This window comes from Propithecus coquereli, unplaced genomic scaffold, assembly GCF_000956105.1.
Source record: "Propithecus coquereli isolate 6110/MARCELLA unplaced genomic scaffold, Pcoq_1.0 Scaffold223, whole genome shotgun sequence".
Lineage (NCBI taxonomy): Eukaryota > Metazoa > Chordata > Mammalia > Primates > Indriidae > Propithecus > Propithecus coquereli.
Window position 1 is genome coordinate 277,913 of NW_012147523.1, and position 14,469 is coordinate 292,381.

Sequence of the window (14,469 nt, forward strand, 5' to 3'; positions counted from 1 at the left end):
CTTGATTTGTTCTAACTCTGCCTCCACCACAGGTGGGTGGAAAGTCCTAAACCTACACCCGTTGAAGAAGCAGCCGTCTTCCTCCCCAGGAGCTGCTGAGGAGAAAGCCTGCCGGAGCTCAGTCAGCAGGGACAACCTCCTGGACACCAGTGGCACCACAGACCCCAGCGTGTCCTTCGGCTCCCACTGCCTGGACAGAAACAGCGGTGACATAGCTGTGATTGAGGAGGTCCGGCTTGAAAATCCAAAGGTCAGTGCTCACAAAGGGAGTGTGTTGTCTCTGAGAAGGAGCCTGTGGCAGGTGGACATCAGCCTTATCATTTCTGTCCTTAAGAGTCACACAATGGCAGGATCAGTAAGAGCGCCCATGCTGAGTGCCTGCCCTGCGCCGGTGGCGGCAAGGGGCTTCCCGAGGAATGATGTGGTACTCGTTCACGTAACACCATTCTGCAGCCTGTGTCCACGCAGAGATCTCCTGCACGTTATCTACCCAGTGTTTTAATTCCAGCACCTTCCTCTTTTCACTTAAATTTGAATGGCTAATTTTAATCAGTGATTCTCACCCTGGGCCCATTTTGCCCCCAGGGCGTGTTTGGCAGTGTCTGGAGACATTTTTGAGTATCATAGCTCCTGGAGGGAATGCTAATGACATGGAGTAGGTGGAAGCCAGGATGCTATTAAATATTCTGTAATACACAGGACAGTCCTCATGACAGAGGATTATCCAGCCTAAATGTCAATACCACCGAGGCTGAGAAACCCTGCTTTAGATGAAAGGCCAAGATCATTTGCCGTAAAAAAGAAGGTATTCATAAAATAGATACAAAAACAACAACACTAAGTTAGCGTATCCTGGCCAGATATTGTTGTATGTCAAAATGTTAAAGATGCAGGAGATTCAGACCAATAGTTTTTCATCAGTGTAATTAGAAAGATTAAAAGACAATTGATGGCTGAGTGCAGTGGCTCACACCTGTCATCCCAGCACTTTGGGAGGCTGAGGCACAAGGACAGCTTGAGGCCGAGGAGTTCAAGACCAGCCTGGGCAACATAGCAAGACTCCGACTCTACAAAAATTAAAAAAAAAAAAAAAGACAACTGATACAGGAATGCCTTTCTTATTATGTAATTCAGTCACCTATGCCATGTCCTTTGTCACCTAAAAGTACCTCAGATACTGCCAGTGGCACCTCCTGTATTTTGGAAACACAGAGTAAAGGACGAGGCACCTAGCATGGAACAGACATGTGGTCCAGGGTGGCTGTTGCTGCTTTTTGGCACAGGCTTCACCACAGCCCTGTAGATAAATGTCAGTGCAGTCTTTGAGGAGGAAATCAAGGCGCCTAGGGACACAGTAGTTTACCTGTTCAGGTAATGACAAAGTGAGGATTAGAGGCTGTGTGTGTGGAGTCCCTACCCTATGTTGCATCTCCCTTTTTGGGATGGAGGCCTGTGCTTTGGAAATGTCCATATAGCAGAGGTGATGGGGCACAGGGTGGATTTTTCTGGATCGGGGTAGGGAAACTTTTCATGTTGGAAGGCCACATTAATTCAACTCTAATCAAATAAGGTCGCATTCAATTAGATATGCTTAAGTTGTACATTTTGTAAAAATGTAACTATTATGTATTTAATAACTTCAAAAAAAATGAAAACTATTTGTTAATTTTAAAGTTAACTAACGTTTCAATGACTTTGTTGTGTCTGCTTTTTGTTGGAAAGCATTTGAATATTTGCTTGCAGCATGGAGGTCCCCAGTTTCAGTTGATCCTCTAGATGGGTATCAGTCCTTTGTGATTGGATCTTGATTTGGATTAGGTAGGAGAATGCAGATTTGCAGCAATAAGTGTTTGAAAATCAAAAAAGCATTTTTCGGGCATGTTGCTGAAGGTGTGGATACTCTACTGCATTTTTCCATATTTCAGTTGGATCTGTCTCAGCATCAATGACTTTAAAATGTCATCCACTGAGAGCTCAATCAATTCCATCTGTAGTTATTTAGGTACCTTGGTGATATCAACTAAGTGAGGCTGAGATACTAATTTGAGTGTGATGTCATGATTCTCAAAGTCAGTGAACTTTTCATTGTATTCTCCAATTAATAGGTCTATAACAGCTGCATATTCTTCAAATAATTCACATATATCATCCTCCTCATCAGTGACCTTTGCTAACTGGGGAAAATGTTCATCCGAAATTTCCCTTTGAAGAAGTGTTTTGAAAAAAGATAGCTTTTTTCAAAATGCTTGGATTTTTTGCCACGTATCATATATAGACTTAGTTTTACCTTGCAAAGAAACATTCAGGTCATTTTGATTTGACATGATATCATACAGAAATACTGCATTCCTATAGAGATCTTCTTTTAATAATTCACATTGCTGATTCTGTTCCTTACTATCTGTTCTTACAGAGATAAAATTTTGTCTAACACCACTTTAGAATAGTATGGCACTTTAGAATAATATGGCAAATCCACACTGAATACCTCAGTCACTCAACTTTAGCATGTTACAAAACTGAAGATGCCATGTTGCATTTGCACGAATATAGGTAACGATACTTATAAGTTACTGCAAAGTGTCACTTAAAATAGTAGCTTTAGCACAGAGATTTTGCTGATGCAAGATACAATGAAAAGAAATGAGAACATCTGGATCTGTTAATTTTTTTTTTATCTGTGCAATAAACCCTTCATGTTTTCCTGTCATGGAAGGTGCACCATCTGTACATAACACTCACTAAATTTACCAAATTCAGTCCAACTTCACGACATTTATCTTGAAAGTTGTTGAAGATATCTATTTTCTTGTGTTTTGTTTGTAAGAGTGCCCTAAGCAAGTAAATCTTCATAGCAAATAAAATCTTCTGTTATGACCCAAATAAAGTGCAAAACCTGTGCTAAGTCAATAATATCAGTTGATTCATCTAAAGCGATTAAATAATGTATATTTTCCTTTTGAAGTATTACATGAAGTTGAAGGCTAATTCATACTGCCGATCAGTGATGGTTCTCCTTGAAAGAGGCAGTTGTTTGTACTTTGAAACATTATTGGGGTCTAGGCATCCTACAGCTTCAACAATGCATTCTTTCACAGTTTCTACAAAACTGAATGGCTTCCCTTTTTTCCAAGTGTATAAGCTACTTTATAAGTTGCCCCAGTGACATTATTTCCAGGTGTTATTGCTGCTTGAAAGAATTGTCTTTGCTTTTGCTTTTCATCTTTTAATTTCTGCAATATAACCTTTCACTCCTCTCCCTCTAATTTAAAATATTTGTAGTCCTTAGGAGTGTTACGATGCTGATGAGCATTGAATTTCTTTAATGTTGATATTGTACTATCACAAAGCAAGTAAATCATCTTATCTTTAGCAAAAACAAGATAATATTGCAACTCACAATCCTCATTAAAAAATCTGTTTTCTTCCTTCAGTGTTCTCTTGGTCTTCTTTGACATGATGGGCTGTTCAGCAGAAATAATTTAAAAATACTGTTGAGCTGAGCAACTACTCACTTCAAACAGAAACACAGTGCACCGCTGTCAAAAGCTGATAACAGACTGGCATACTCAAACCCCATAAAGTCTCACCACCCAGCCTCGTGTGGCAGTGGCGCCGCTCAGGCAGGGAAGTTAAAACTAAATCACGAGCAGAGCAGCTGTCATTTTAGCCCTTATGGCTCACTAATGTTCTAATTGTGCCGGTCAATCTGGGAGGATTATTTTATTGAAACTTTTTTTTTTTTTTTTTTTTGAAACAGAGTCTTACTCTGTTGCCCAGGCTAGAGTGCCATGGCGTCAGCCTAGCTCACAGCAACCTCAAACTCCTGGGCTCAAGCAATCCTCCTGCCTCAGCCTCCTGGGTAGCTGGGACTACAGGCATGCGCCACCATGCCCGGCTAATTTTTTCTATATAGATTTTTAGTTGTCCAAGTAATTTCTTTCTATTTTTAGTAGAGACGGGGTCTCGCTCTTGCTCAGGCTGGTCTTGAACTCCTGAGCTCAAACAATCCACCTGCCTCGGCCTCCCAGAGTGCTAGGATTACAGGCGTGAGCCACCACGCCCGGCCTTGAAACTTATTTTATTCTTTGGTATTTTTACATATGTTCATTTTAAAAATAAAATAAAAATATAAAAGATGAACAAAAATGTATCAATAAAAATAAAAGGATTTGTTCTGTAAAGTTTGGATTCAATCAAAAGGCAGCACTTAAGGACCTAGAAGGCCACATGTGGCCTTAGGGCTGCAGGTTCCCCGCCCCATTCTAGACCCTTTCAGCCCTTTCCTATTTGTTGGATGCCGTAACTCTCTATGGAGTAGGATTGATAGCGGCTCTAGCTGAGGCACTGGGCCTGCCAGCGGGGATCCCAGCAGGCCCTGAGGGTGCCACCTGCCTTCCTCAGTCGCCACCCCCTTTGCACCTCTCATCAGGTCCCCACGAGGCCAGTAGTGTGCTGCCTCCAGGTCTTAGGACTCCTGTGATTTGTTTCCTAGCCAAGCTCTTCCTCTTCCTGACGGAAATCCATTTCCAGAGTGATGGCAGCATCGTGTCCCTCTTGTGCCCCTGCTGAGGACTGTGGTGTCAACTGCTCACCTGGAGGCTCCTGGCAGAACTTGTTCACTTTGCTCTCTAGCAGCCCCATGGAAAGCGGCCACATTTACTCACGTGACTTTCCTCCAGCTGCTCCCTCTGAATTGCAAAGGAGAACAAAGTTCTCTCTGCCAGTCTTGCGACCCTTCTAGAATCTTTGAATCTTTCTCCCTCCAGTCCTTCCCCCTTCGCAAGAGAACTGTGCCTCACCTGGAGGTCCTACGGTTGGCAGGAAGTGGGCTGGGGGCTGACTGTTCTGCCATCACCGAGGAACCTCCTTGGGCACCTGCTCACTTCCTGGAAGCGCCACTCCGGGCGAGGAGGCGGCAAGTGGAGTGTCCCAGGGCTGCCATAAGGTGCTGATTTGGGCCCAGTGATTCACAAGGCTTATGTTAGAGTCAGGATTTCCTTTCCATTCAGGGTTCATATTTGAGCTTTAACATATTTTGACCCAAGGGCAGGTGGAACAAGTTCATTTTAAGCTCATGGAAGACAGAAAGGAGACATTAAGGGAGAAGTGGACGTTTTGGCAGGGATAAGAGAGGAAGCACAGATCCGTTCAGCCTGATTTACCTCGTGGAACCCTGCTCTGAACCTGGAAGCTGCCTCTGCTCCGCGTCCTCTGTTGCCTAGAGACTTCCCGTGGCTCCCTCTGTGGCTCCCTCCCCCTGTCCTGGCACACGTTCCCTCTCTGGCACCCTGGGTGGTTACTCAGCCACACTGAACCCTGGTTTCCTCTTCTGTGAAAGGAGAACAATACTGATAAAGTTGTTGAGAGTTTTTGATGAAAAAAGCCTAATAGAGTAACTGGCATGCAGGTGTCTGTCAGTATGTCGGTTTCTTCCATTCCACTGTGGAAGAAGCAAGGGAAAATTGAGGGAATGCTTTCTACTTTCTTAGGAGTTGCTGTAGTAGATGCGGCTAAGTTCTGTTCTGAAACCAGCTGATCTTCATCAAGTTGCCCAGGCTCCTCTGCTGGCAGACGTCTTGCTGTTTCAAAGCATTGACATGGTAGGGCAGTGGAATCCTGTGTAGGAGAACAGATGTCTTGACTTTCCTTCTTGAAAGATGGGAGTAGAAATTCCTTAAAGAGGGAAAGTGCACCCACAAGAGGGGTATGTGGCCCCCAATCCATGCTCAGCCTGTTGTAGCTTGTGCTTTTGGTCTCTGTTCTAGGAGAGTAGCAGTTCCCAGAAGACTGGGAGGCACGGCCCAGGCCAAGACAAACCCCATGAAACTTACCGACTGCTGAAACGCAGGAATCTGATCATAGAAGCCGTCACCAACCTCCGCTTAATCGAGAGCTTGTTCACGTAAGGAATAGTCTGTGTGTCTGTCTTGCACTAAAAATGATTCTTATTCCAGTTAGTCATCACAAGCCACGGAAATGACTAAGAGGCATTTAAATCTCTGTTTCACTGTATAGATTCTTCTGGTATCCCTTTGTGGTAGAAGGGATTAGAGTTTGTTCTTATTATTCAAAAATTGTAGACATTGAGGAATATCAGTATGCTGGACAGGGAGAGAATGATTGAGCAAGAAATAGAAGTCGTGGGGAAAGTGCATTTGCCTTTCTGCTTTCCGGGAAAATTGTTGCTAAGGCGGGTGTGTAAAGGTACTTAGGCAGGTAATAGCATTACTCATAAACTTTTAGTTCTCCACAGAGGCTTTTGTTCAAACAGAATCTTCTATGGAAATAAAAACAAGAGACATAAACAGAGCTTCTGTGTTTTGGGTGGATTAGAGGCTCTGAGCTCTGGTTTGGTCCTTATAATCCTCCATTACCCCCACCTCCTGGGGTGGCATCTTCATGGCTTCTGAGGCACCCAGTGTGATGGTCACTCGAGGAGAAGGAGCCTTACCCTCCAGTCAAGGACACGGTCCTTCTTCATGCTCTGTTTCTGTAATGAGGGCTGAGTGGGGGCAGGGACCATCTGCAGATGCCGTCCCCTCAGTCCCCTCTCTATGCAGTGAGGGGTTTGGCTGAGTGTTCCTAATGTCCCTTCTGGCCCTGCCATTCTATGATCAGTAACCTAGAAGTATTACTATAGTGATTCAGTAAGCTCTAGAGAATAAGAGATATCAAGAGAGAAATTAAGAACTTCAGATCTGAGGGGACAGTGGTGAACTGCAGTGTCCCTTGGCTGGATGTTCAATTAGCATGTAGACTTGGAGAACACTGACATCCATCATGGTGGTCTGTTTCCCTGCCGTCATGATCATAAATCAGGTCGTCTTTTAAGTTGCTGTGAAAGGCTCAGCTTGTGGAGTGCTGTGGCTGGTGGCTTGTCCTTAGTTCACTCTGTTGCTGCAGAGAGACGTGATCTTTAACATTTCCAGAGTGGGTGAGAACCCTCTTTAATTCTTCCCTAGTGTCCGTGAGATACCATTAGGCATGTGTCTGTTGCTGTGTTGCGGAGGGCTCTCACGTTGAGACTGGGAATGTTAACTGCTTGTTTGTGATGCCCCAGGATTCAGAAGATGATCATGGACCAGGAGAAGCAAGAAGGCGTGTCCACCAAGTGCTGTAAGAAGTCCATTGTCCGCTTGGTGCGGAACCTGTCTGAGGAAGGTCTCTTGAGACTGTATCGGACTACAGTCATCCAAGATGGCATCAAGAAGAAGGTAACCCTGGCTCTCCCGCTGCCCACAAAGCCAGCTTCGTGCTGTTGAAGGTTTTCTTGTCTAGCTTGTTTTGTCAGTGTTTATCTTGGTTGTTCCTTTGTTACCAATGACTTAGAATTTCCGTCATAATTTGGGGGCAAAGGTTATCTTAACGTTACATGGAATCTGGAAACAGAAAAGAGCAATCGCTTGCATCTTAGAGCAGTGTGTCCGCTCCAAGCAGCACCTGTGCAGCCACCTAGCCCTGCAGCCAGCCTTGAAAAAAGATGAAGGAAAGTGGAGGCTTTCCTCCACTTGAAGTTCAGCAGAGTAGTGTTGGGAGAAATTAAATAACATTTAGAAGGTGGAAAATTTAGACTAAGCAGCAAGAACATTTTCCACGGAGATCTGAGGAAGCACATCCCAGGGGAAATGATGGCAGCTACTCAATTAAGAGGCACTGCTGGGCTTGCCCGATGAGGAACGATACATCTCTTCCGTCTCAATTTATCTGTTTCTGTGAAATTGAAAGTTGGGGGCCATTCCCATGGTAACCGTAGCTCAGCAGCTTTGCACATGGTCTAAGGCACACATTTTTCAGGGTCAGAGTGATTTGCAATAGGACAGCTACGCACCAAGGCCAAAGGGAATGGTTCTGTGGAGACAGTCACTTTTAATTTCCTGAACTTTTTTCTGACTGCATTTCTGATCTCTGCCTTCAGACGGCTCTGCTTTGATATTTTGTTTTCTTAATAAGCTGGCAAGGTGATTTCTGCCTTTGTACTTTTTATTTTTTTGAGAAATTTGAAAAATACAGAGCAGTACAAAAAATGACTTAAGAAACACAGTGTCTAATGTTCCAAGTTGACAGCTTTCATCAGTTTTTATATCTATTGTGAGTCTTTTTTAAATAAAACAGTAAAGTCTCCTTGACCCTGCAGCCCTCCCCCGCCAGCCTGGCACTTGTCCCCTTAAGCAATGGCAGTAGGTCCCTGTGCTAACCTCTCTCTCTGAAGGACAAGAAAAGGACGATCTCTGATTTCTGTTGATCTTCAGAGAGCAGGCTTCTCAGTGTTCTCTTCTTAGGCTGTCTTCTTAGTGCAGCAATTGAGGGCAAGAAAACCTCCCCCGGTTTAGGGCTGGGGAGAGACACCTGGCATAGGTGTCAGCTGTGTCTCCAGCTGTACCCACCAGGCTGTACCAGAGGGAGCAGACGAGGGGGTGGGGTGAGGGATGAGTGCAGCGGGTAAACACTGGGGATCACATAACCTCAGAAATGAAACTGCCCAGAAACGGGCCTCTGGGCACAGGATACCACCATAGTAGCCCATTTTTCCAGCTAAAAAAGATGGTAGTAGCATATGTACGCCTCTAGAACAGGCTTCGGCTCTGGCACCCAGAGCAGGTGCTGCTGGCAGCCTTCCAATCTGCTGGAGCCACGCTGGCTGGAGTTGATGCGCCTGCATCAGCCTTTTGCTTTTGCTTCTGTGTCCTGCCCTGACTGTTGTGCCTTTGGGCAGTTTGCTGGGCCATTTCACAGTGGAAAGTAGGGAGATGTGAGTGTTGTGTATTTGTACCATGCTTTTAAATTCTCGAAGATTTTACTGAACTGTATCTCATCTGAGCCTGACAAAAGCAACAAGTCGGCAGCTCAGTGTGTGTATGTGGGAGGTGGTGTCCTCATTTTACAAAGGAGGATCTGGAGATAATGACCCAAGGCTCTGTGTAGAGCCTTCATCTAGGTGTTGCTGCCTATTCCCTGTTTCCAAACCTATCTGAGCCCATTTTTGGCATGAAACTGCTGGCCAGAGTTGATGCTCAGACAACCGTACCTCGCCGTCTCCTACCAGTGACAAAGACAGACAAGAATCCTGGCTGTCTAGGTGCCCAGGTCATCGTGCCTTGCCATCCATGGCGCAGCTGCTCAACTCCACCTCTATCTGCTGGGCGTTAAAGTTCCTTCCCTTCTGCACAGTTTCCATTTTTCATTCTGTATCTCTCACGAAATGATAACCACCTTAACCGTTCAGCTCCGGTAGCTCGGAAAAGGTAAAGACCAACAAAAGCAGCCTAAATCCTCTTCCAGTTTGTTTGGAAGTGCGCCTGGCAGGAGTCCCATGATGGCGCTCTCAGAGAGGGGAGATTAATGAAAGCTGCTTACCTTTTTCAAATGGAAGCCCTCAGGATTCACGAGCAACCGGGAAATTCTCAGATAGCGGGAGCGGGGCTTTGGGAACAGCCCATCGGGTCACTGCAGAGACCAGTGGGCTATGACAGGCCAGCGAGGGAACTGCAGGTTGGAAGGCTCTGTCCAGGCGAGAATTCCTCAGCCAAGCAGAAAAGCCACAGGGCTGATGGCAGAGCTTGATCGCTTGGTCACTTGAGGGATTTTGATGCCAGTAGCTGTAAGGGCAAACTGTTTAGCAGCTCATTTTGCTTCAGTCTCATAATTTTCTTTTGGAAATGTTAATGAAAAAAGTGTAACCAGCGTTCCGCTAAGGGACTGAGTTGTGGAGCCAAGTCTCGCTCAGCTCTTCCCCTGCCCTTTGCAACACTCTGACCTCTCTCTCTGCAGGTGGACCTGGTAGTGCACCCGTCCATGGACCAGAATGACCCTCTCGTGAGAAGTGCCATTGAGCAGGTTCGCTTCCGGATCTCCAATTCAAGCACAGCCAACAGGCAAGTGACGGTTCCCAGGAATAATCCACAGCAAGGCTGCCTCAGCCTGTGTGTTCCGTCCTGAAGCAGTTTCCCCAAAGTCCTTTATTTATAAATCAGTGAATTTATTTTATAAATAAAATCAGTGAATTCATCGCTTCAGAGTTTGTGGTTCATGATCCCCTAGTCTAAACAAGGAGCAATTTCTAGATTCTTTAAGATGAAAATACTAATGTTTAGTGGACAGAACACTCCCAGTCATAGGCCTCTGACGTCTGAAACTCGGCTCAGTTCACAATGGCTTAAAATGATTCTGGTTGCCTTTCTGAGATTTTCTCTAGCTTTATTCATAAACTGTCTAATTGGCCGAGAAAAAACTCAGTGGTGAAAGTTCTTAGCTGTATCTCAACTAGAGATGGCCCCTGGTGGGCGAAGGCTGATCTGTCTTGCAGACACGGGTTTGCGTAGTCTGCCAAGTATTGGCCACATATACTTTGAATCAGTTGCCAATTTGTTTCTCATAAAATTCCTGATTTCTGGCATTTTTGAAAGTGCGAGAAGACCTAGTACATTGGGCTCCTTTTCTCACAAGGTGGCAGCTGCTCTTGTGGGGGTCCCCTCCCCATGGTTCCACAGTCCCCACCACCCCCAAAATGTCTCAGTGACCTGACATAAATTTTATTTGTTTGTGTCATCTGCCTGGCTCCTACGGGCAGTTGAGTTTGAAGCCCCTGGGCCTGATGGCTTCCTCCGATTCATGCAGACAGACCCTGTCCTTTCTCCCAGACCTTGGTTTTTTCTACTTATTATTGCATCTTGTATTTTAACTGCAGGGTTAAAGTTTCCCAGCCTTCAGCGCCCCAAGGGGAGGCAGAGGAAGAAAGTCAAGGAAAAGAGGGCCCAAGTGGATCAGAAGACTCTCACCTAAGTGCTTCCTCTAAATCAGAAAGTGGACGGACGAAAAAAAGTGATGAGAAAATGGGCATAACCCAGCTTAGAAATTATAATCCTGTTGTAGGTAAAAAGCAGCTTCTCATCTGTGTTCGTCTTTTCTTTGTTGTTTGCATGATGATGTTTGAATTATTTGATGTTCGTCTCCATCTGAGCTCTGAGCTACAGCTAGAAGAATTGGGTCTGAATTACTGACTGGATCAGGCGGACTGGCCACATAATTTCTGCCAGCATCTGTTTCTCTATCTGCAAAATGGGGATAATTCTGCCTGGCATACCTCAAAAGGCTGCTGAGAGACTCAGATGAAATTGTGCTAGATCCCAATAAAGGGAAAGAATAATTCCTTCTGCTGAATATCCTTGGGCTGGAACATTCTATAAACCACAGAAAATCTCTCCCCGTCCTGACCCCACAAATCCTCCGGCAGCACAGTCATTGCTGAGTCTGAGCACTCATGTAATTTTCCCAGAGTCAGGTCTCTAACGGGGTCACCTCCTCACTCATTCCCCATGAGCCGCTCTGACATAAACTTGTGCTGAGCAAGGGCAGGTGGCCAGGGCTTTATACTCAGATGCCGGCTCCTTTCCTGGCCACGGAGTGTGTGCTGGTTGCAGGAAGGGCAGACTTGCCTCACCAGGGCCCAGACCTCTGCCAAGCAGCACCTGGTATCAGGCACAGCAGACCCAGGGATTCCAAGTGGAAGAGGTCGTTTATGTGACTTCCCTTTCTGAGGCTCCAGTCCCATAGCGTGGCCTTTACTCGCGTGGTTTCTCTTGCAAATGTTCCGGCCCAAGGATATTCAGCAGAAGGAATTCATCTTTCCTCACGTTGGGATCTATTAGTGGCATAATTTCATCTGTCTGTCAACAGCCATGCAAGTTTCCCATGCTAGTAAAGGTCAGATTAAGGAGAAACAGGGGCACAAGTATGTGTAGCTGAACAGCACGTGCACCTGGGTAGAGCACAAGCAGTGAGTGTGTTCTTCAGTCCGCCTTCTGGGCACGTGTCTCACCACCCTCTTATTCCTTGTCTCACACCTGTCCTCTCTCACTAAGGAAAATTAGGGAACAGTTTATTTGCATCAACAAAGAAATGAGGTACTTTAAAAGAGCCAAGATTGTGGAATATTTGGCGTAGTTCCCATCAAGCCAGAAGTCCTTATCCAGCAACCTCTCAGCCCCTCCTTGCTGGTTCCCTTCTCCATTATACTGCAGCCTCAGCTCCTGCACGCTCCTCCTTCCTGCTCCACCTGCCCTCCAGCCTCCTGGCTTCCTGCAGTGTGCCAGGCACGCACCCGTCTCAGGCACCTTGCAAGCCTGGTCTGCGCATCTCCAGATACCTGCACAGCTTGCTCCCTCACCGACCTGAGGACTTCACTCCAAAGCCTCTCCTCAGCGAGGCCTTTCCCGGCCTCTGCATGTAGAATTACAGCCTTTCTCCCATCCTTGCTTTATTTTCTGCATCAGTTATTTCCATCTGATGTGCTATTTTCGGCATTTATTGTCTGTCCTCGCCCACTAGAAAGTGAGCTCTAAGAGAATACGACTATTTGCCATCGCCCTAGCACCTGGCACATAGTGGCACTCAATGGTTCTCGAATGAATTGAACTGAATCCAATCGGGGATATTTCAAGCACCGCCCTTTCCATTTCTTGCTTCAGTTCCTGGACTTGGGCGTTCTCTGGGGTTTCTGCCCAAAATGCCTCGCCTGCGGGTGGTCCACATGTTTCTGTGGTACCTGATCTATGGGCACCCTGCCAGCAACACAGTGGAGAAGCCGAGTCACATCAGTGAAAGAAGAACAGGAAAGCAGCAGCCGGGCAGGGCAGGAGCCCAGGCCTCATCCTCTAGAAGTGTCTGGGAGGCCTCCCTATCCAAAGACAACCAAGAAGGCATCACCTGGGAGGCTGAAGTGGAGCTTGCCACAGAGACAGGTGAGATGCCCCCACCATGCCTGCACCCAGGGCAGGCAGGCCTTGGTAGGATCCAGGGGAGAAACACAACGGATGGTTCCTTATCCTGATCTGAATTGGCTGTGTCCCAACACAATCCCCTGATCCAAATGGAGCATAATCCAAACGCCCTGAACCTCCAGGCTTCCTGTGTCCTCCTCCTTCCTGCCTGACAAGTGGGGTTTTGCCCAAGTTTGTGGTAAAGGAACCAAGACCTGCTGGGAGATGTCACCATTGTGACTGGGATCCTGTCTGCTGGGAGTGACTCTGATTTTTTTCCTAGTATATGTGGATGAAGCCTCGTGGATGCGCTACATCCCTCCCATCCCAGTCCACAGGGACTTTGGATTCGGCTGGGCTCTCGTCAGTGACATTCTCCTCTGTCTGCCGCTCTCCATCTTTGTCCAGATCGTGCAAGTCAGCTACAAGGTACCGGTGACTCTGGGGCCATCACAGTTCCTCTTGAGCGGAAGGCCCTCCACTCCCCTGGTCAAGGGAAAATACTTCAGGATAGATGGATGGATGGATGGTCAGTCAAGGGAAAATACTTTAAGGTTTTGTTCTTCTAGATAGATTAGATTAAATAGATAATTGGGTAGATGGGTGGATGATTGGTCAAGGGTAAATACTTCAAAGGCTTGTTCTTTTATTTTTTTATTTTTTATTTTTTTTACTCACTCATGGCTCATTCTTTTAGATCTGTCAATAAGTAGGTAGGTGGATAGACAGAAAGACAAATAATTATGGTACAACAATAAAAATGTTTTTTAGAAATTTAGTAAATATAGAAAAAGGAGAAAATAGAAATTACCCACAACTCATCCCTCAGATATAATCACTGCTAATGTTTTTGGTACATTTTCTTCTAATTTTTGTTACTGTGCCATGTGTGTGTGTGTGTGTGTGTGTGTGTGTGTGTGTGTAATCTCCCTTTTTCTAAACTCAATTGAAATTGTATTTACTCTTTTATTATCTGTTCTTTTGACTGAACAATGTATCATATTTTCCACATCATTAACTTTTTTAACTTGATATTAAGTAGATTCATAGCATTCCTACTTATGCATGTACTCTGATTTATTTAACCAATAATATTTTCTATTTTGGGACATTTAAATTCCACTTTCTTGCTATTATAAATGGCATGTTGATGAATACTTTTTGGTAGACATAGCTGTGGGCAGCTCCACCATTTTTCTGTAGGGTAAGGGGTGGGGGTGGAATTGCTGGCTTCAAAGGGAGCGAGCGTTCCTCTTCTTTTTTTGTGTAATATAAATAAATATACTCCCACATTGCCCCCCAGAGATGTTTTAGCAATCTGTATGCCCACAGCAGGATATAAGGCTGCTCGTTTATTGCCCCCAGCAGTGTGGTGGATGGGCTGTAAGCGGGGTGGCGAGACCAGAGGCAGAGAAAGGGGCATTTGGAGAGACAGGAAGGAGGGGCCCGTGGGCAGGTTCAGGGAGGTGGCAGTCGGAAGACAGCGGTGAATATTTCTTCGTGATTCCTGCAGTTCACCCTGGCCTGCAGGGTGAGCTGAACCTGAAAATCGCTCTAGGTGGACAACCTGGAGGAGTTTCTGAATGACCCTCTAAAGAAGCACACGCTGATCCGGTTTCTCCCCAGGCCCATCCGGCAGCAGCTCCTGTACAAGAGGTGAGGCCATTGAACCTGACCCAAAGTGGCTTCGGGTCCAAACAGGCCCCTAGAA

General features: G+C 45.8%; 1 protein-coding gene across 2 annotated transcripts in view; it reads left to right on the forward strand.

The window, feature by feature from the left end:
- Window positions 1-14,469, forward strand: part of GTF3C1 (general transcription factor IIIC, polypeptide 1, alpha 220kDa) — an 81,854-nt gene that overhangs the window by 34,355 nt on the left and 33,030 nt on the right. The window contains exons 10-17 of one of the 2 annotated variants that reach the window (XM_012645002.1): window positions 33-250; window positions 5,769-5,905; window positions 7,064-7,217; window positions 9,772-9,875; window positions 10,688-10,872; window positions 12,468-12,740; window positions 13,042-13,187; window positions 14,317-14,414. In XM_012645002.1, coding sequence (XP_012500456.1) covers window positions 33-250; window positions 5,769-5,905; window positions 7,064-7,217; window positions 9,772-9,875; window positions 10,688-10,872; window positions 12,468-12,740; window positions 13,042-13,187; window positions 14,317-14,414 — 1,315 coding nt within the window. The remainder of the gene's footprint in view (window positions 1-32; window positions 251-5,768; window positions 5,906-7,063; window positions 7,218-9,771; window positions 9,876-10,687; window positions 10,873-12,467; window positions 12,741-13,041; window positions 13,188-14,316; window positions 14,415-14,469) is intronic. The other variant, XM_012645003.1, reaches the window with a different exon arrangement.